Source organism: Herpailurus yagouaroundi, unplaced genomic scaffold, assembly GCF_014898765.1.
Source record: "Herpailurus yagouaroundi ecotype Mexico unplaced genomic scaffold, PumYag 29, whole genome shotgun sequence".
NCBI classification, from domain to species: domain Eukaryota; kingdom Metazoa; phylum Chordata; class Mammalia; order Carnivora; family Felidae; genus Herpailurus; species Herpailurus yagouaroundi.
The window spans coordinates 104157217-104179146 of NW_024412377.1; the positions used below are offsets into that span (position 1 = coordinate 104157217).

The 21930-nt window shown below is 38.8% G+C and overlaps 1 protein-coding gene across 5 annotated transcripts in view; it reads right to left on the bottom strand.

Annotated features, from left to right (window-relative positions):
• Positions 1-21172, bottom strand: part of CDK7 (cyclin dependent kinase 7) — a 62024-nt gene extending 40852 nt beyond the window's left edge. For 2 of the 5 annotated variants that reach the window (XM_040451524.1, XM_040451515.1), the window contains exons 1-8: positions 20981-21171; positions 20586-20645; positions 12461-12494; positions 11491-11558; positions 10486-10554; positions 7230-7340; positions 6103-6221; positions 3604-3703 (exon numbers count right to left, since the gene is read on the bottom strand). In XM_040451524.1, the coding sequence (XP_040307458.1) occupies positions 3604-3703; positions 6103-6221; positions 7230-7340; positions 10486-10554; positions 11491-11558; positions 12461-12494; positions 20586-20645; positions 20981-21046 (627 nt within the window). In that variant the 5' untranslated portion in view covers positions 21047-21171. Of the gene's footprint in view, positions 1-3603; positions 3704-6102; positions 6222-7229; positions 7341-10485; positions 10555-11490; positions 11559-12460; positions 12495-20585; positions 20646-20980 lie in introns of all 5 variants that reach the window. The other 3 variants (XM_040451508.1, XM_040451503.1, XM_040451535.1) reach the window with 3 other exon arrangements.
• Positions 21173-21930: the final 758 nt, after the last annotated feature.

Sequence of the window (21930 nt, forward strand, 5' to 3'; positions counted from 1 at the left end):
CAAATAACCCAGTGAAGAAATGGGCAGAAAACATGAATAGACACTTCTCTAAAGAAGACATCCGGATGGCCAACAGGCATATGAAAAGATGTTCAGCGTCGCTCCTTATCAGGGAAATACAAATCAAAACCACACTCAGGTATCACCTCACGCCAGTCAGAGTGGCCAAAATGAACAAATCAGGAGACTACAGATGCTGGAGAGGATGTGGAGAAACGGGAACCCTCTTGCACTGTTGGTGGGAATGCAAATTGGTGCAGCCGCTCTGGAAAGCAGTGTGGAGGTTCCTCAGAAAATTAAAAATAGACCTACCCTATGACCCAGCAATAGCACTGCTAGGAATTTATCCAAGGGACACAGGAGTACTGATGCATAGGGGCACTTGTACCCCAATGTTCATAGCAGCACTCTCAACAATAGCCAAATTATGGAAAGAGCCTAAATGTCCATCAACTGATGAATGGATAAAGAAATTGTGGTTTATATACACTATGGAATACTATGTGGCAATGAGAAAAAATGAAATATGGCCTTTTGTAGCAACGTGGATGGAACTGGAGAGTGTGATGCTAAGTGAAATAAGCCATACAGAGAAAGACAGATACCATATGGTTTCACTCTTATGTGGATCCTGAGAAACTTAACAGGAACCCATGGGGGAGGGGAAGGAAAAAAAAAAAAAAAGAAGAGGTTAGAGTGGGAGAGAGCCAAAGCATAAGAGACTGTTGAGAACTGAGAGCAAACTGAGGGTTGATGGGGGGTGGGAGGGAGGAGAGGGTGGGTGATGGGTATTGAGGAGGGCACCTTTTGGGATGAGCACTGGGTGTTGTATGGAAACCAATTTGACAATAAATTTCATATATTAAAAAAAAAAAAAAAAAAAATGATTTAAACAGGAGTGCCTGGGTGGCTCAGCCGGTTAAGTCTCTGACTTGGGCTCAGGTCATGATCTCATGGTTTTTGAGTTCGAGCCCCACACTGGGCCCTGTGCTGACAGCTCAGAGCCTGGAGCCTGCTTTGGATTCTATGTCGCCCTCTCTCTCTGCCCTTCCCCCACAGGCACTCTTTCTCTCTCAAAAATACAGTTAAAAACAATAAATAAAATGATTTAAACAATATTGACTACTTTGGTTGGACATAAGCTTATTTATTGTTTATAAATTATAATATAAAGAAAACAACACTTTAAAAAAGGCTGAATGCTAATAACAGCAAATCTTTCGAACTAAACTGCATTCAATTGTTTGGATGGCAGGATCTCACCACAGATTCAGAACTGTGTGGACAGCAATTCCATGAATATATTTTTTTAATTTTTTTAATGTTTACTTATTTTTGAGAGAGAAAGAGCATAAGTGGGGGAGGGGCAAAGAGAGAGGGAGACACAGAATCCGAAGCAGGCTCCAGGCTCTGAGTTATCAGCACAGAGCCTGATGCGGGGATCAAACTCACAAACTGTGAGATCATGACCTGAGCCAAAGTAGGATGCTTAACCGACTGAGCCACCCACGCACCCCAATTCCATGAATATTTTTAAATGAGCACAGAAGAATTTAAAATACAAAACATTTGAAAAATAGCAAAATAGGAAACATTTTTCTTCAGTTGTGCAGGACTAAAGTATGGCAAAATGGTACAGTTCTTCACCAAATGGAACCATTAATTTCTTCATAACCTTCAAGCAACAAGGCCAACGACTAATAAGACTCCAACTGTGATTCCAACCAGGTCCACAATTTCTAATCTATTTATTTATTTAAACTATTTTTGTATTTATTTTTTTAGTATTTATTTATTTTGAGAGAGAGAGAAAGAGACAGAGACAGAGAGCACAAGAGGGGTAGAGAGAGAGAGAGAGAGGGAGCTAGAGAACCCCAAGCAGGCTCAGCACTGTCAGTGCAGAGCCCAATGCGAGGCTCAATCCCTAAACCATGAGATCATGACCTGAGCCAAAACCAAAAGTCGGATGCTTAATCAACCGAGTTACCCATGCGCACCTATTTATTTTAATTTCAATTAGTTAACAGACAGTGTAATATTGGTTTCAGGAGAATTCATCACTTACAACACCCAGTGCACATCACAAGTGCCCTCCTTAATACCTATCTCCTATCTAGCCCATTCCCCACCCATCTTCTTCCACCAACCCTCAGTTTGTTCTCTATCATTAAGAGTCTCTTGTTAACCTGTTCACTCTTAACTGCTATCTCTCTCTACTTACTTTCTCAATGGAATGATAAATCATAATATTAGGGGCCAAGGAGTTCTGGCTTTATCTTGGTAATGAATGAACTGTTTGGGGGAACTAAATGATCCTCAAATGTAAATTTCTGGTAAATTCTTTGTTTTTGTGGGTAGCAGAGCCAGCTGATCCACAAGACCCATTACTAGCACACGGATTACTATTCATCTTTAAATCTAAATGTGTGAGGGTTTCTTCTGCAAGCACCCAGAGGAATGAGCTTCTCAAAATGATGCATATAACCTACACTAAACTAAGAAAGACATTTAAGAAGGCAACTTTGCAGGGCATTTGGGTGGCTTAGTTGGTTAAGTGTCTGACTTCATCTCAGGTCATGATCTCATGGTTCGTGAATTCAAGTTTTGCATCAGGTGAGCTCAAGTCCAGCTTCAGGTAAAAACACGAGCTCTGCTTCAGGTGAGCTCTGCTTCTCTTTCTCTCTCTCTCACCCCGCTTCAGGTGACCCCCTTTCTCTCTCTTTCTCTGACCCTCGCAGGAATGTCTCTTGCTCTCCTCTCTCTGTCCCTAGCTCTCTTGCGACCCCTCTCTCTCAAAAACAAATAAACAACAAAACAGTAACTGGTGTATAGAAGCTATTTTCTGTGTTCAAGAAACTAAAAAGCTGTATTTTTGTGCCTTGGGTTTACATTTCTTTAAATACGTATCACTTGAAAACAGTTGGGGTTGGGATATCTAGAATATAAGGAGGAAAAAAACTCTCAGCTTCAGAAGCACTCCCCAATAGTCCTTAGCCGTCATCATTCAGAAAGGCTAAACCCAACTTTATAGCTAAAGAAAAGTTTCTCATGCACCATCTTTGTCGCTACCAGGGTAGGAGATGATGTCTTGTTTTAAGATGGTCTCGGTTGAGAGGAATGCTATAGGACCAACATGTCTGCTTTGTTTGAAGAGAACTAAAATAATCTTCTCACACAAGGTTTAGTTATATAGTGCAGCTGCAGTGGCTGGTTTTACACATCTCTTAAAGTGTAATTTTAAACAGCCCCAAACTAAAAATGTCCCAGGACTACAAAAGTTCATCCTAACACATTTAGTTACTGCAGAGATATTACCATATTATGGCCTAACGAAGAATTTATTATAGTTGTATTTCAGAACATAGAAATGACCTATAATAAAACCTTCATTGTCCTAAATGAGAGATTTTCTCATCTCACATCAACATTAACAAAAGGTACATTGGGGAAGATGGCTTTTTTTTTTTTAACTGGTCGGCTTGTAGGCTTTTTATTATAAGAATGGTGCTCCTCTTCGAGAATTATCGATGGGAAGATAATCTTACCCAAGTTATAAGAATATTGATTACAATACTGTAGTGTATACATCAATCCTAGACTTACCCTTAGAAGCAACTCTGCCAATATACAGCCGACAGCCCACATGTCCACACCTACACCATACATTCTAGCTCCAAATAGTAACTCGGGGGCCCGATACCACCTGAAGAACAAAAAGAAATATTGTAAGTTTTGTTTGTTTATTTATTTATGAATGAGACAGAGAGCATGAACAAGGGAGGGACAGAGACAGAGGAAGACACAGAATCTAAAGCAGGCTCTAGGCCCTGAGCTGTCAGCACAGAGCCTGACACAGGGCTTAAACCCACAGAGCACGAGATCATGACCTGAGCCAAGTCAGACATTTAACCAACTGAACCGCCCAGGTACCCCAGAAATATTTTAATTTTAAAATGAATTTTAAAATAATTTAAAATGAAATTATTAAAGTATTTCTTGGAGAAAAGTCCTCAGCGAAACATCATCCCACTGATGAAATTCATGTTTATAGATATAACTCAAGAAAAACTGGCTGTAAAACCAATCAGTTCCATACTGGAAATTAAACACATCCTTGGTCCATTCACTCTTCCACTCTTAGATGACTGACACCTTTTTTCTCCTGAAACTTTCAATACCATCTTTCCCCTAAGCCTATAATCCTATTTCCAACTTCACTGAAAAAAATTCAAGTAATGGGAAAAAAAAGAATTATTTTTTCAAAAGAAAAAAAAATTTTCTACAGATTCACCTACAGTCATTTGTATTCACACAACCTGCCTTTCCATCTGTAACTAGAGCTAAATCATCCCGGACCGGTTTTTTTTTTTGTTTTGTTTTGAAATGTTTATTTATTCTTTTTTTTTTAATGTTTATTTTATTTCTGAGAGAGAGAGAGAGAGAGAGAGAGAGAGAGAGGGGCAGAGCACGATCAGGGGAGGAGCAGAGAGAGGGAGGGAGACACAGAATCTGAAGCAGGCTCCAGGATCTGAGCTGTCAGCACAGAGCCCGACGAGAGGCTTGAACTCAAGAGCTGTGAGATCATGACCTGAGCCAAAACTGGACGCTCAACCGAATGAACCACCCAGACGCCCCTATTCTGGACTATTTTAAAGCCAGTATCTCAACTGTGGGTACTAGAGACCTTGCTCTCTTGCTTATTTTTTTTTCTTCTTTTTTTTAACATTTATTTATTTTTGAGAGAGAGAGAACATGAGTGCGGAGGGGCAGCGAGAGAGGGAGACACAGAATCTGAAGCAGGCTCCAGGCTCCAAGCGGTCAGCACAGAGCCCGATGCAGGGCTCGAACTCACAAACCGTGAGATCATGACCTGAGCCGAAGTCAGCCGCTCAGCTGACTGAGCCACCCAGGCGCCCCTCTCTTGCTTATTTTAAAGAATACTGAAATTCTCTCCATTTTCTCCCACATCAACGTTTTCTTCTTCACTAGACTTTTACCAATAATGTACAAACAACATTATTTCTTCAGCCTGAAGAAATAAACTAAAAAACAAAGTAACAACAAAAAATTCTCTGGGCCCTACCTCCTCCAATAGCTGTCTCCACATTCTCTAGTTATTCTGAAAAGCTGTCTGTTCTTATGGTCTCCAATTCCTACTTTCTTATCCTTTCTTTTTTTTTTTTTAATGTTTTATTTATTTTTAAGAGAGAGAGTACAAGAGGGGGAGAGGCAGAGAGAGAGAGAGAGAGAGAGAGACACAGAATCCACAAAGCAGGCTCCAGGCTCCAAGTGTCAGCACAGAGCCCAACGTGGGGCTCAAATCCACAATGAGATCATGACCTGAGCCGAAGCCGGACACTTAACCAACTGAGCCACTCACACCCAGGCTGCCCCATATTTTCTTATCATTTAAACCCTTTCACGGAGGAAATTTCAGATCCTTAAAATAGACTTGGAAATTAACAAATGACATCCTGACTAGAATTATAAAATCTGTCCCTATCTATTTCATTTGATTTTTTTTAGTTTTTATACATAAAAAGTATAAAACATGAGTACTAAAAACATGAAAACTCCAGTTATCAATGTACTGCTTTAGAGAATTTTTATTCATACTGAATGATTTAAAACATGAAATCACTTAATGACCTATAAAATAAACACAACCCCCCCCCCCCCAATCAGGTAAATATGTAAAAAAATAGCCACTACAGTTCCAGCCAACCTAACTAAATGTAGAAGTGGTATAAATTAGTCCCAAAACTTGTTAGGTAAATGTCTGAAAATGGGTTAATCGAACTCCATTTGAAAAAATGGCTGTATTTTTTTCATTGTGGTTAAACGTAAAGAGGTCCATGTTTTTAGCAAAACACCAACAATAATTCCTGAACTCTGCCGAGATATTTCAAAGAAGCCAAATGATGCTCATTTGTGATTAATATCCTACACAACAAGGGGCACCTGGCTGGCTCAGTCGGTAGAGATAGGACTCTCAATCTCAGGGACATGAGTTCAAGCCCACGTTGGGCCCACGGAGAACTTGTTTAAAAAAAAAAAAAATCCCACACAACGTAAGTTTTCAGTGTTTTAAAAAATTCTTACCTGGTTACAACCTGATGTGTATATGCTCTATTGGGGCTCCCAAATGATTTGGCCAGGCCAAAATCTGCCAGTTTTAGAACTCCATTTTCATCCAGCAACAAGTTATTTGGTTTTAGATCCTGTACATGGAGGTTTTAAATAAATACATAAGCAGGGCACAAGAGAATATTATAACAATACACTTAGTTGGCTTAACTTTAAACTTTGCAATAACAGGGTAAACCCCAAATTTAAATAATAATCAATATTTTTCTCACTGATATAAAATCCTACCAAAGAGAAATTAACATTGGTTATATTACTTTGGTGAGACCTTGGATCACTGAGCTTCAATTTACCTACAAGGTTGCTGTGAACAGCCTAGTGTAATGACTATGAACTCAACAAAGAGTTGCTGCCATCTGAACTTCGGTAAATAAAAACATTATGCATTTAGAGAGGATGAGGAATATATCCTTCAAAATCTATACTATAATGATATTAGTAATAACCTCAAAGGGATCCCAAGTTTAGGATATGAGGATTACTGACTACAAATTATATATTCTCAGCTATTTATCTAAACAGAATATCTAAGAACATCTACCTATTAGATTATCAGTCTTGTTTCAATAGCTGGATATTTCTAACAATGACTCAACTATTTCAGAAATTTTATTACTTCATAGATTTTTAGAGTTCTTAGAAATTTTGTTTTTCTAAAAAAATTTTAGGATTGTATACTTTAATCCAGATTCTCACTGTATTTTTTTTTCTGTCACAACAATACAGCACAAAGAACACTGGAGTTAACCCAAACATGTAGATTCTAATACTCTGCCAGTTACCAGCTACTGACCTTGAAAAAATACATATAACCTTGGTCAGGTGACTTAGCAACTTAGCTCTTCATCTATGAAAAAAATGAACTGGGCCTCTTCCATTTTTAAATTTCACATAGTATTTTAGAATCCTCATAGCACCACCTCCTGGAACAACTGAAGGGAACACAGAGGAAGAAGGTGGGATACAGTGGGGTCCAGCTTTATTTTTAACAATTTACATATTCAGACCATTTATGTAATAATTGGCTACATAAACCTTGACTAAAATATAAAGAATCGATCATACTTGGTTAAAAACCTTACCCTATGTAGAATCCAATGTTGATGTAAATATTCTAACCCTTGAAGAGTCATTAACATGTAGGCTTTGATGTGTGATGGTGTCAGCACTAGACTATTATCCTTTATTATCACCTGCAAAGCCGGTATATAATATACAATTATTCCAAATAAATTATATCACATAAAATCATTTACAGACATAAAATCAATTTATCCATTCTACAGAACAATCTCAAGAAAGACTGCCTAACTCTCCTTAGGAAGCACTGTCAGAATTTCAAGTTACATGGTTAGGAAAAATATCTCTTCTGGTGCTTTCTCTCCTCCCGTTCTGTTTAAAAGGCACTAATAGTGAACATCTGTTGTTTTGCTTGCCCCAGGATGTACAGCCCCTTCTGATAACAGCATTCATCATTTGTTTGAATGTAAAACAGGACTGACTACTACCTGTGGCCTCTAGAACTAGATACAAGACCCAGGCACAGGCAACCACCAAACTGAAGCCTGTTATCCAGGAAACTGGTTTAGGGATGGACATGTGATCCAGCCAAGCTAATTAAAGAGGCCAAGTACTTCTGCTAGAATGAAAAAGGACAAAGTACCTTCTCTTTCTTTAGAGATTAATAAACTCTAAGCATCTGAGCCTGAAGTGCCTGAGTCACTATATTGAGAAATTAGGCACTATATTGAGAAGGCAGGCAACAAAGTAGAAAATAGAGCTAAGTTAAAGTCCAAGACTGAGTTCTGATGGCATTATTTGTGAACTGTACTTAAAGACAGTTTATTCCTAGATTTTTAAGTTATACTAGCTAAAAATTCCCATTTTATTTTTTTAGAAATCAGATTTGGATAAAAGGTATCCAAACTAGCAAGAAGAAATAACTTTCATTGTTTGCAGACGACATACTACTATATATAGAAAACCCTAAAGATTCATAGTATTTATTTTTTTTTATTTTTTTTTTTAAATTTTTTTTTTCAACATTTATTTATTTTTGGGACAGAGAGAGACAGAGCATGAACGGGGGAGGGGCAGAGAGAGAGGGAGACACAGAATCGGAAACAGGCTCCAGGCTCTGAGCCATCAGCCCAGAGCCTGACGCGGGGCTCGAACTCACGGACCGCGAGATCGTGACCTGGCTGAAGTCGGACGCTCAACCGACTGCGCCACCCAGGCGCCCCCAGATTCATAGTATTTAAAGAACCACTAGAGAGCCTAAATGTCCATCAACTGATGAATGGATAAAGAAATTGTGGTTCATATACACAATGGAGTACTACACGGCAATGAGAAAGAACGAAATATGGCCCTTTGTAGCAACGTGGATGGAACTGCAGAGTGTGATGCTAAGTGAAATAAGCCATACAGAGAAAGACAGATACCATATGTTTTCACTCTTATGTGGATCCTGAGAAACTTAACAGAAACCCATGGGGGAGGGGAAAGGAAAAAAAAAAAAAAGAGGTTAGAGTGGGAGAGAGCCAAAGCATAAGAGACTCTTAAAAACTGAGAACAAACTGAGGGTTGATGGGTGGTGGGAGGGAGGGGCGGGTGGGTGATGGGTACTGAGGAGGGCACCTTTTGGGATGAGCACTGGGTGTTGTATGGAAACCAATTTGACAATAAATTTCATATATTGAAAAAAAATAAAAATAAAGAACTACTAGAACTGATAAGTGAATTCGGGAAAGTGGCAGGATACAAAATCAATGTAGAGAAATCTGTTGCATATCTAAACACTAATATGGAAGTAGCGGAAAGAAAAATTAAGAGAACAATCCCATTTGCAAAAACAAAAAAAGAAATCAGATTCAGGTAAAATATGCCCTTTTTGGTGCATAGTTCCATGAGTTTTAACAAACATATCCAGTTGTGTAATCACTACCATAATCAAGATAAGAGTTCTATAACCCTCACTCCCACCCCCAATTGCCTCAGGCCCCACTGTACCCAGTACTTCCGTCCACTCCAATCCTGGCCACAACTGATCCAATTTCTATTCCTTTAGTTTTGCCTTTGCCATAATATCACATAAATAGAATCATATAATACATAGCCTTTCAAACCTGGGTTCTTTCATTTAGTACAATGCATTTGAGATTTCTCTATACTGTTGCTTAATTGAGTAGTTAATTTCTTTTTATTCCCGAACAGTATTCCATTATATAGATATACCACAGTTTGTTTATATATTCACTATACAAAAGTGAGTACTGGATTGTTTCCAATTTGGGCAATAATGAATAAAGCTAAACATCTGTGTACCAACTGATTTCTGTGTAGACAGGTTTTTGTTTCTCTTGAATACCTAGCAGTGGTATTGCGAGATCGTACTTTATGTGTGTATTTAACTGTTTAAGAAACTGCCAAACTATTTTCCAAACTGGCTGTACCATTTTGCATTCTCACCAGCAGCATATGAGACTTTCAGTTGTTCAACATCCCTGGATTGTCAATTTTTGAGATTCAATTAATATTAAGAAAAACCGTAACATTTTAATTTCTCAAAAACAAAAATTTGGCTTTCAAAAAGATGATATTCTGTAATAATATGGAAATTCTGAAAGACCTGATATTCATTTATCTAAAAATAATGTCAATAAAGTATAGGGAACTTGGTCAACAAAAATGCTTTGAAATCCAAATCTCTGTATCTAACACTGGGAATATGGCTAAATGACTCAAAAGATCTTTCACTTAAGAATACTGGGGCACCCGGGTGGCTTAGCCAATTAAGCGTCCAACTTCGGCTCAGGTCATGATCTCGAGGTCTGTGAGTGTGAGCCCTGTGTCGGATTCTGCACTGACAGTGTAGAGCCTGGAGCCTGCTTTGGATTCTGTGTATCCTTCTCTCTGCCCCTCCCCCACTCACGCTCTGTCTGTGTCTCAAAAATAAACAAACATTAAAAGAAAAAAAAAGAGTACATTCACATTTAGGGGTGCCTGGGTGGCTTAGTCAATTAAGTGTCTGATTTCTGATTGTGACTTAGGTCATGATCTCACAGTTGTGAGACTGAGCCCCAAGTAGAGCTTTCAGCTGGCTCTGGAGCCCACTTGAGATTCTCTATCTCACTCTCCATCTGACTCTACCCTGTGTGCTCAAACACAAATGCTCTCTTTCTCTCTGTCATTCTGGTGGGGGCGGGGGAGTACATTCACATTTCAACAAAATTAAGCATTCCTTTGACTAACAGTATCTTTAAACATAGAAAATAAACATTTAGGTTTTCTTTTGATTTAGAGAGAAAAAAATTTCTCTACGAATCTGAATCTTACCTCCAGATCAGTTTCCATAAAATCAAAGACAAGGCTAATATTAGATTTATGTCCAAACGCATCAAGGAGCTGCAAAGCAGTATTAAAAAAAAAAGATCAAAATCTGATTCTCTATTAAATACTTGAAAATTATACCAACCCAAGTAATTTCAAAAAATTTAAACTAGCATTGGACTGCTGATATTTCCCTGTTAAATTTGAATTATTTTATTAAATTTGACATTTATCCTTTTTTCCCCCCTAGGAATTAGTACTTTGAAGCACAAAAATACTAAACTTTAGTATTTTTAAAAAGTCACTAGGAGTCCCTGCGTGGCTCAGTTGGTTAAGTGTCTGATTCTTGATTTCAGCTCAGATCATGATTTCAGGGTCATGAGATCCAGCCTCGCATCAGGTTCTGTGCTGAGCATGGAGCCTGCTTGAGAATGTCTATCTACCCCTCTCCTGCTCACGTGCTCTCTCTCTCTCTCTCTCAAATAAATAAACAAACATTTTTTAAAAAGTCACTAACTACTTAAATTCTCCTCCAAAATTTTCAGTTATAATTAAGAAATCATTAATGAAAATCTTACCATGCTCAGTATTTAAGAAAATCCTATAAATAGCAGTGGCAGCTATCATTCATTATATGCCATCTCTATGCCAGGCACTATTTTCCAGGTACTTTGCACACATTCAATAAATTAACTAGTCTCGCAACAACCCTATGAGGTAGAAATTATGGCACAGAGTCGTAGGGAGCTTACTCAAGCTTATGCATGTTAGAGCTCTCTAGGCTTCAAAATAATTTTTGACAAAATTAAATTTATTTCATCAGTTATACGGTTTTAAAGACACTGCCTCCAGTCCAATTAGAACAAAAAATACATTTTGGCATGATAAACTTTTAAGCTTTTTTACAAGGCTCACCTAAAACAACTCATCTTGCTGAGCCTTCAATCAACAACTACCACATTCAGAAATGGGAGGGTCCCAAATCCCAGAAACAATGTAGATCATACTCACACCAATTATATTTGGATGACTTAGCTCCTGTAATAATTTTATCTCTCTTAAGGCTGTTCTATTTATACCTATATAAAAAAGCAGAGCAAAATGTGAAAAGCAATTCTGAAGTCTCATATCTTCTTACAAACATTTTTTAGGGAAAGGTTAGTCTTTCGGGGAATAGATATGCATATTCTACAGAAAAATAAGGGCTACTTTGCCAATTTTTATGACATCTGGTTTTCTTTTATACTGCTTTATTTTGAAATTAGCTTCACACAGACTATGATAAATGATGACAAAAAGTATTCACTTTGCAGCATATCACTTTAGAAGACTGCTGGAATAACAGGTGTCGGCTTGTAACATGAAGACAATATGTCAAGAGCTTCCTCCTTCTTACATTATGAATATTAGCAACAGATTCTTGACGGTAACAGCAAAACAATGGTAAGACAGTATCTTTCCCAAAACAAAAGATAGAATTCCTAATTTAAAATAAGATCTGGTACTAGCTGTTAAATAGATGATGGATCCTTTTTATAAAGACTAGTTCTTGATGACTAAATAAGACTTAACACTATAGCACACAAGGGTGTGGAAGGGATAAAGATATTTTCCTCCATACATTTATTCCAGAGTGAGTTTTCTGTACTTCTATGAAGCTATATCCTGAATTTTTAAAGTAATTAAAAGCTAAGATAAAAAATAAACTGCTTACACAACACGTTAAACAGTAATGAAGACTGCAAGACAAGCCACTGATAAATAACTTTGCTATGTTCCATTTACTCAGATGACTTGAGTGACTTACATGACTCTTAACAACCAAATGGTGGATATCACCGATATCCTGTCTCTATCCTGAGTCTACTCTTCTAGCACCCTGCAAAAACTCTACCCTGAGCCACTTAGAACGCTAATACTTGAACTTCCTCAGTGAGAAGAAAAACTTACCCTGTTTGGTCAGATTACATTAAATACTCACCATCTTTAGCTTCTGATCTATGTCCAAGTTTAATCTGGTAGAGGGGGAAAAAAACAAACACTAAAAATGTGTTAAGTTATTTTACACTTCATGAGTAAAATACAAACACTTCAAATACATAGCCACAGTAAAAACAGGCAGCAACTTACATGTAGCTAGTAAGCAAGAAGAGAGTCGAAATCACTAATTTCTTTTTTTTTTTTTAATTTTTTTTTTCAACGTTTATTTATTTTGGGGACAGAGAGAGACAGAGCATGAACGGGGGAGGGGCAGAGAGAGAGGGAGACACAGAATTGGAAACAGGCTCCAGGCTCCGAGCCATTAGCCCAGAGCCTGACGCGGGGCTCGAACTCACGGACCGCGAGATCGTGACCTGGCTGAAGTCGGACGCTTAACCGACTGCGCCACCCAGGCGCCCCGAAATCACTAATTTCAAAAGCAAAATTAACAATATAAGAAAGGATCAAGTACCTACCATTCCTCACTCTTTAAGTTTTTAAGTTATACATTCAAATAATGGACTTAAGAAAATAAATGTCTCCTGTATCTTTGCAAGATTAAATGTGGAAAAGTAACTGAAGGCATCCTGATTAACAAACAAAAATATCACTTCAAGGTAGCCTATTTGGGAGGAAATACATAACATGTAAACATAAAATAACATGTTTTAAAAAAATGTTTATGTATTTTTTTTGAGACAGAGGGCGCACGCAAGTGGAGGAGGGGCAGAGAGAGGAAGACAAAGGATTCAAAGGCTGCTACGTGCTGACAGCAGTGAGCCCAATATAGGGCGCAAACTCAAGATGCAAGAGACCATGACCTGCGCCGAAGTCGGATGCTCAACCAACCAAATAAGCAACCCTGGAGCCTCTAAAGTAACATGTTTATTAATATGCCCAATAATATGCTCTTAGGGCAACAGTTTCTAAAAAGCAAAATTACAACTTAGGAATACAAAAAATGGTTCAACTGTTGTTACCATTAATAAGTGTAACAATAAAAAAATAAGTATAACAAATTGCATTAATAGGTTCAGGCTTACACCAGTCTCTTACTCACTGCTTTATACAATGACTAAATGCAATCAAGAATACTAAAAAACAAAACAAAACAAAATAAAAAAGAACAACTACTTCTGAAAAAGCTATTGTACCTAAAAAACTAAATACAAACTGATTGCGGCCACTGTGGAAAACAGTACAGAAGTTCCTCCAAAAATTAAAAATACAATTACCACAGGATCCAGTAATTTCACTACTGGGTATTTACCTACCTAAAGAATATGAAAACACTAATTCAAAAAGATATATGCACCCCTGTGTTAACTGCAACATTATTTACAAAAGCCCAACTACAGAAGCAACTCAAGTGCCCAAGTGTCCATCTATAGATGAATAATAAAGATGTGGTACATATATTCACAATAGACTATTACTCGGCCACAAAAAAGAAAAGAATGAAATCCTGCCATTTACAACAACATGGATGGATCTAGAGGCTATAACACTAAGTGAAATAAATAAGAGAAAGACAAATACCGTATGATTTCTCTCATACGTGGAATTTAAGAAGCAAAACAAACTCAAATAAAAAAGGAGACAAAAACCAAGAAACAGACTCTTAACTACAGAGAACAAAGAGAGAAGGTAGGGAGACTGGGTGAAATAGGTTAAGGGGATTAAGAGTACACTTATGATAAACCGTGAGTTACGTATAGAATTGTTGAGTCACTATATTGTACATCAGAAACTAATGCAACACTGTATGTTAGCTATACTGGAATTAAAAAAATAAGATTCTTGACAAGGATAAAAAATATAGATTAACAGACATAGAAAGACATCTCCCTATAATACTACAGACACAACTTTTTACGTAAAGATAGACTAGTATAGCATCAAAAAATATAAGGCACTTTAGGAATAAATCTAACAACAGATGTGCTAAGCCTTCCAAAACTAAATTATAAAAGAATATTAAAACATGCTTAAAAATGAGACCAAAATAAACAAATGGCACATTCATGGACAGCAAAACTCAGTACTATCATAAATATACCAAATACATAAATTTTCTTTAAGTTCAATGCAACCAAATCCAAATCTCAACAGCATTTTTTAAAGAACAGTGACAGGGGCACCTGGGTGTCTCAGGTCATGAACTCACAGCTCATGAGTTCAAGCCCCACATCGGGCTCTGTGCTGACACCTCAGAGCCTGGAGCCTGCTTCGGATTCTGTCTCCCTCTCTCTCTGTTCCACCTCCGCTGGAGCTCTGCTTCTCTCTCTCTCTCTCTCTCTCTCCCCAAAATAAATAAAGATTACAAAAATTTTAAAAAGAAAGAAAGAAAGAAAGAAAGAAAGAAAGAAAGAAAGAAAGAAAGAAAGATGACAGATCGATTCTAAATTCTACATGGAATATTAAAGAGCTAAGAACAATTTTAAAAATTATTAATTTTCTGAATTAAAAAAATTATTTTTAATTTATTTTTGAGAGAAAGATACAGAGCAAGCAAGGGAGGGACAGAGAGAGAGGGAGACACAGAATCTGAAACAGGCTCCAGGCTCTGAGGTGTCAGCACAGAGGTGGACGTGGGGCTTGAACTCATGAACCACGAGATCACGACCTGAGCCAAAGTCGGACACTTAACCGACTGAGCCAGGAAGGTGCCCCTAAAATTATTACATTTTCCAACCACAGTAAAAATATATTAGTTTCATGAAGTCATCTACTTCATCACCCAGATTAAACAATTATCAGTATTTTGCCACGCTTATTTCATTATTATAGTTTTTAAAATGTTTACTTACTTTTTTTAATGTTTGAGGGAGAGACAAAGCGCGAGTGGTAGAGGGGCACAGATAGAGGGAGAAAGAATCCGAAGCAGGCTCCAGGCTCCGAGCATTCAGCACAGAGCCCAATGCCAGGCTCAAACTCAAGAACCTCAACATCACGACTTGAAGCCAAAGTCAGAGACTTAACCAACTGAGCCACCCAGGTGCCTCAATGTTTATTTGTGAGAAAGAGAGAGAGAGTATGCTAGCGCATGGAGGTGGTGGAAGGGCAGAGAGAGGGAAAAGAGGATTCCAAGCAGGCTCCATGCTGACAGCAGAGAGCCCAACATGGGGCTCAAACTCGCCAACCATGAGATCATGATCTCAACCAAGTTGAATGCTCAACCTACTGAGCCACTCAGGTGACCCTCACTTACTACATCATTAATCTCTGCCCCCCTTTCTGTTGGCTAAAATGTTTTATAACAAACCTCACATTTCATGTCATTTCATCCCCATGTACTTAAGTAGGCACCTCTAAAATACGGACATTTTCTTACATATGCAAAATGCTATTTCATACCTACAAAATTATTAATAATGCCTCAGCACCATGTAATATCTAATTCATATGAAATTCTGATTGTCAGAAATTTCCCAAGTGGCAGATAAAGTAGACAAGGTAATTTTGAAGAAAAACAGGTATGTGCAACTTACCAGATTTCAAGCCTTTTTATAAGGCAGTAATAATTAAAGACACTATAGTACTTGAGCAAGGATGGAAAAAAACCAATCAATGGAAAAAAAGTACGGTGCCCGGAAACAGATCCAAGTGTATAATGGAACATGGCATTACAATTAAATGCAGAACTTCGTGTTACAACTCACCAGGAAAAGGACAGACTATCAATTATGCTGGGTCAGCAAGGAAAAAAAAACTGGATCCTCATATTACACAAAATAGAAAAATTAACTCCAGATGGAACAAAGACCTAAGTGTGAAAAGCAGTATTTTAAAATATTTAGTAAATAGAATCTTTTACAAACTGGAGGTTGGCAAGCATACAAAATGGAAACCCATGAAGGAAAAAAATGGACAAATTCAACCAGAACAGAATTCTAAATTTCTGTGCTTCAGAAGATACCATATATAAACTAAAAGTCTAGTTGAAGACTGGGAGATGATATCTGTAGTTTGTATTTTTGACAAAGGGTCGATGCCCAGAATATATAAAGAATTCCACCAAATCAACAGGAAGGAAAAAATGTAAGCAAGCTAACAGAAAAACTCATAGGACAAAGTGTAAAAAGTTAATAAATCTAAGAAAGAATGATCAATCTAAATGGTAATCAGAGAAATTGAAACAATTATTTTAAACAATTAAACAATCATATACTATTTCTGATGCAGGTAATTGACAAATGTTGTAAAATCTGACAATACAAATATGGTAAGAATATGGGGAGGAGGTCAAACTAGTCCAACCACTTTGAAGAGCAATCTAACAATATGTGGTGAGGCTTATGCTATATATTCCCTAAAAGAATAATAATTCATAGTTGGCTTCAAATAAGGATATATTCTCTAAAGAAACTCACATGAATAGGAATGTCTATAGGGCTATTTTAAGGGAAATCATAAAGACAACAAAACAGCCTAAATGTTTATCAACAAGAATTTGGATGGGCAAATTTTACTGTAGTCATATGATGAAATCTAATCACCAATGATCATAAATAAACCAGATCTACAGTATCCATGTAGAAGATTTCAGAAATAATGCTGAATCAGAAAAACAAACTGCGAAAGAAAATTTATATATGGGGGTTAGGCAGGCAGGCAGGCAGGCAGCCAGCAAGTAAACAAAATACTCCAAAAGGCCACTAATACAGGATTGGTTAAATAAATTGGGAAACATAAATTCAGTATGATCTGTTTAATAAGATGAGGTAGAGACCAATGCTATTTTATAAATTTCAGTAGAAATTAAATATTCCACTTACCTCTATGACATCTTAAAAGTCCAAGATACAATAGGTGAAAGAATACAGAATATTCATTTTTTGTAAAATTAAGCACACATGTTAGTAAATGAACGAGTAAAAATTTTGAGTGTTGGGAGGGGAAGGTCCAAAAACATCAAATCTATAGCAGAAAGAATGCCTAAAACGAGGTTTGGGGGGGGGGGGGTGGGTCTCAAGAAATAACGATGTAAGCAAATTATTTAATGAAACAGAAATAAGTAAATACCAGAAAGGGGTACCTGGATGGCTCAATAGGTGGAACATGTGACTCTTGATCTCAGGGTTGTGAGTTCAAGCCCCAAGTTGGGTATAGAGATTGCTTAAAAAGAAGCGAATATTGGGGCCCCCAGGTGGCTCGGTTGGTTAAGCATCCAACTTTGGCTCAGGTCATGATCTCGTGGTTTGTGGGTTTGAGCCCCGCGTCAGGCTCTGGGCTGACAGCTCAGAGCCTGGAGCCTGATTCGGATTCTGTGTCTCACTCTCTCTCTGCCCCTCCCCTACTTGCACTCTGTCTCTCTCACTCTCTTTTATCAAAAATAAATAAACATTTAAAAAAAAAAAAAAAAGTAAATACCAGAGGCAAATTATAGGAGTTGAAAGTGATTGCTCCAAGGAGTGAAAAACAGGGCTAGAAGAGTCAAGCACCTTAAAAAGCCTTGGCCTTTTATTTTAAAACCACAAAGATGTATTATTGGAAATAAAAATTAAATGTAAAGGAGCACCTGGCTGGTTCAGTAGGAAAAGCATGTAACTCCTGATCCTGGGATGGTGAGTCAAGCCTTATACTTACTGGGTGGCAGAAATTACTTAAGCATAATATTAAAAAAATAAATGTACGGGCACCTGGGTGGCCCAGTCGGTTGAGCATCTGACTCTTGATTTTGGCTCAGGTCTTTATCCCGATGTAGTGGAATCGAGTCCTGCATCGGGCTCCACACTGAGAGTAGAGCCTGCATAAGACATTTTCTCTCTCTCTCTCCCACTGCCCCTCTCCCTTGCTCTCTCTCTCTCTCAAAATTAAAGAAATAATAATAAATAAATAAATAAAAGAAGATTCCACTGTGAGTCACCGTCAAGGGGTAAAAGTCTATCAAAGAGAAACAGGATGGATTTTAAATCCTAACTTATGTTAAAAACAAGCAAAAAAAACCCCAAACAAAACAAACCCCACTAGGATTTTCAGACAACTACAGAACTCAATATACTAACACTGAAGGAATTATATCAATGTGGTTAATCATTTTTATTTTTTATTTATAGTTTTTAATGTCTTATTTTATTTTTCTTTTTAATTTTTTTTTCAACGTTTATTTATTTTTGGGACAGAGAGAGACACAGCATGAACGGGGGAGGGGCAGAGAGAGAGGGAGACACAGAATCGGAAACAGGCTCCAGGCTCTGAGCCATCAGCCCAGAGCCTGACGCGGGGCTCGAACTCCCGGACCGCGAGATCGTGACCTGGCTGAAGTCGGACGCTTAACCGACTGCGCCACCCAGGCACCCCGATTATTTTATATTTGAGAGAGAGCATGTATGCGTGAGCACGGGAGCATTAGAGAGAAAGAGAGAGAGAGAGAGAGAGAGAGAGAGAGAGAGAGACGATCCAAAGCAGGCTCTGCACTGACAGCACAGAGCCCAATGCCAGGCTCAAACTCACAAACTGCAAGATGATGACCTGAGCTAAGTTGGATGCTTAACTGACTGAGCCACCCAGGCACCCCAGGTTAATACATTTTTAATAAATGTCTACAAAACTACTGGCCACAGACCAAAGTATTATTTGAGTGGAAGTAGACACACAATAAGTTGATAGATAAGAGGACTTCAGATTTTGATAAATGTTATGAAGATAACGGAGAAATATGGCAAAGAAGACAAGGGTGACCAGTGAGGGCCTCTATGTGGAACAGACATGTGAGTGAGTTTTCAAGATTAGGAATCAGTCATGCCAAGTTTTAGAGGAAAAATATGCTAACCAGAAGGCAGCATATGATGCTGCAATGATCCTAGGAACGAACTGAATTTAATGTGTTCAAGGGACAGAAAGGTCAGTGGGGCTAGAATATAGTGAACCACGGGTAGAAATAAAAACATAACTTTAGAAAGGGTCAGAATAGATTAGGCTTTTACACAGGAGTAGCTACAGTGCTGGATTACAGAACATAAATTGGGAAATGAAGCGGAGAGAAGCCAGAAAAAGTGAAAAGACAAAAATAGCAAAAATAACTGTGCAAAGGGAGATAGGAAGTCAGGTATTAAATGAATCAGGGGGATATGCTTCAAAGGAGTTAGGAATTTTGAAGGAGAAACAGATTCAAACAGCAACAGGAACAATAAGAAGGTGGAGATCACCTCCCCCAACAGGCCCTGAAATGTGACAACAGCCTCTCTTTCAGAGGGTTACTGATTTCAGTAGCACAGGAAAGAACATGCAACCTGGCATCAAAACACCTGGATTGAAATTCTAGTTTTATCAGTTAGGATCTGTGTCAGCTTGACGAGTTACTTAATCTTTCTTAGCTCAGGTATCTCAGGTATTATATAGGGATACTTTATTTCACATGGCTATTTTGAAGACTAAAAGAAAAAACGTAAGTGAAAGTGCCTGACATGTAGAAAATAAGCTAAATATGACTGAAGTTTCTTGAATGAATCCAAGTCAAAAAGCTACAAAAATAATTTTTTTTAAATGATAATGATAATGCTCGTAAAAGCCTTACATGGAAAATCTGTACACAGAAAATACAAATGAGGGGCGCCTGGCGGAGGGGCGGGGGGTGGGGTCCGGTTCAGACCATTAAGCTGTAGAACTTGATTGTGGCTCAGGTCATGATCACACGCTTTGGGAATTCGAATCTGCTGACAGTACAGAGTCTACTTGAGATTCTTTTTCTCCCTCTCTCTGCCCCTCCTCCCCCTCTCAAAATAAACTTAAAAAAAGAAAGAAAGAAAGAAAGAAAATACAGACGATGCACAAAATGGATGCAGGTGTGGCAAAAACGGTGACCTGGGAAGATAAGGATATTAAAATAGTTCTAAGGACCCAACAGATGAGTCCTTGTCCCCCTTGCCCACGTCTGAGTTTAAAAAGCACACGTAACATACAGCTTTCTCTTTATTTCAACTAATGGAACAACAACAAAAAACTAGTTCAACCCGAGTTCCATCTTGGAACACAAAATACTAATAAATTCTACCTTCCCCGAAAATGACATAAATAACTCCTCATGAGCAGAGTACGGTCAAGAGTAGTAAAAAGCCCATGCAAGAGCTCACACACACAGATATGCTCGGAGACTCCAGGAAAAATAACAGACGGTAACTCACTTTCTTAATGGCGACAATTTGGTTGGTGTTCTTGTCTCTGGCCTTGTAAACCGTGGCAAACTAGAGAGAAAAGCAGAAACAATCTAAGTTCGTGGGAGCTCTTTTGTGTTTGCCTTTTCACTTTTTCAGATCCGGAGAAGCAAACACCCCACGGCTGTTGAAGATGCGCGGCTGCTTGAAACGTGGTGAGGCGATCAACTGCCCGTTCCAGTCTATTCTTCAGAAAGGGAGGACCACTCGGGAGCTCTCCTCTAGGGTACACACACGGGCAGACTCGCCCAAAAAGAAGGAGAAGCCAGGCCAGTCCTCTGACTTCCACCAGAAAACGTACGAGTGTGTCAGGCGGCTCCGCGCTCTCGGCTCAGGCCCCCCCGAATCCCGCCCGGGAACCTCACCTGTCCCTCCCCGAGGAAGTCCAGTTTTTCATAACGCTTTGCTCGCGACTTCACGTCCACCGCCATCCGTCGCACGAAACGCGACTCCAACTGTAAAGGGCGAGCTCCCGAGACAGCAGGAATTTAAAGCTACCTTAGAGCCTCCAACAGCCACTTCCGTTGACGGAAAGCCGACGCTTTACTAGCTCCGCCCCTACTTCCGGTTTGAGCTGGATGCTGCTAAGTCCAGCCAGAGCTTCCTCTACGGAAGCGGCGCGAGTCAGCCCTGTTGGCGTTTCTGCGTGGTCCGCGCCGCGTCTCGCTATAGCCTGCTGGTCCCGGAAGCGGAATGTTTTAGGTGGTGACTGTAACCCTGTAACCCTGTACGGTTTTAAGTTAGCTATTTCCTTCACTACCGGAGACAGGTCAGCGTTCTGCTACGATGTTCTGAGTTCGGGTCTTAATGTATGAGTGTGGAAGGCTTGACCTCTTTATCCCGAATCTCGCTTTCTGGTAATTGCGCAAGGGCGTCAGGGCGCCACGGTTGCTATGGACGCCTATCGTCGCAATCTCAGGTTACTTAGAAGAGAACCCAGTTCCTTAGGGCTGGCCAAGTGGCGTTCTTAGTTCAGTCCTTTGTAAAGAAGCACTACCGGGAGAAAAAATTCCAAGTCAGCTGAAGAATTTTGTACTGTGGAACAGACATCTGAATATCGGTTTTCTACTTTGTAGAATGGAAATAGGCTACATCATAAGTGGTTTTGAAGAGTAAATCAGATATCCAGAAAGTTTGGACATAGTAGGTACTTGTTAACTGTGAGCAGTACTCAACCTTGATTCGCATAAGTTTTCAACACATTAATTCACTATTCAGCGAATGTATATTGAGTGCTATGTGCCAGGCTCTGAGAAATCAGGAGGGAAAAAGACAAGGAACCATGCTTTCCAATGGAAGGGGATAAAATACGGTA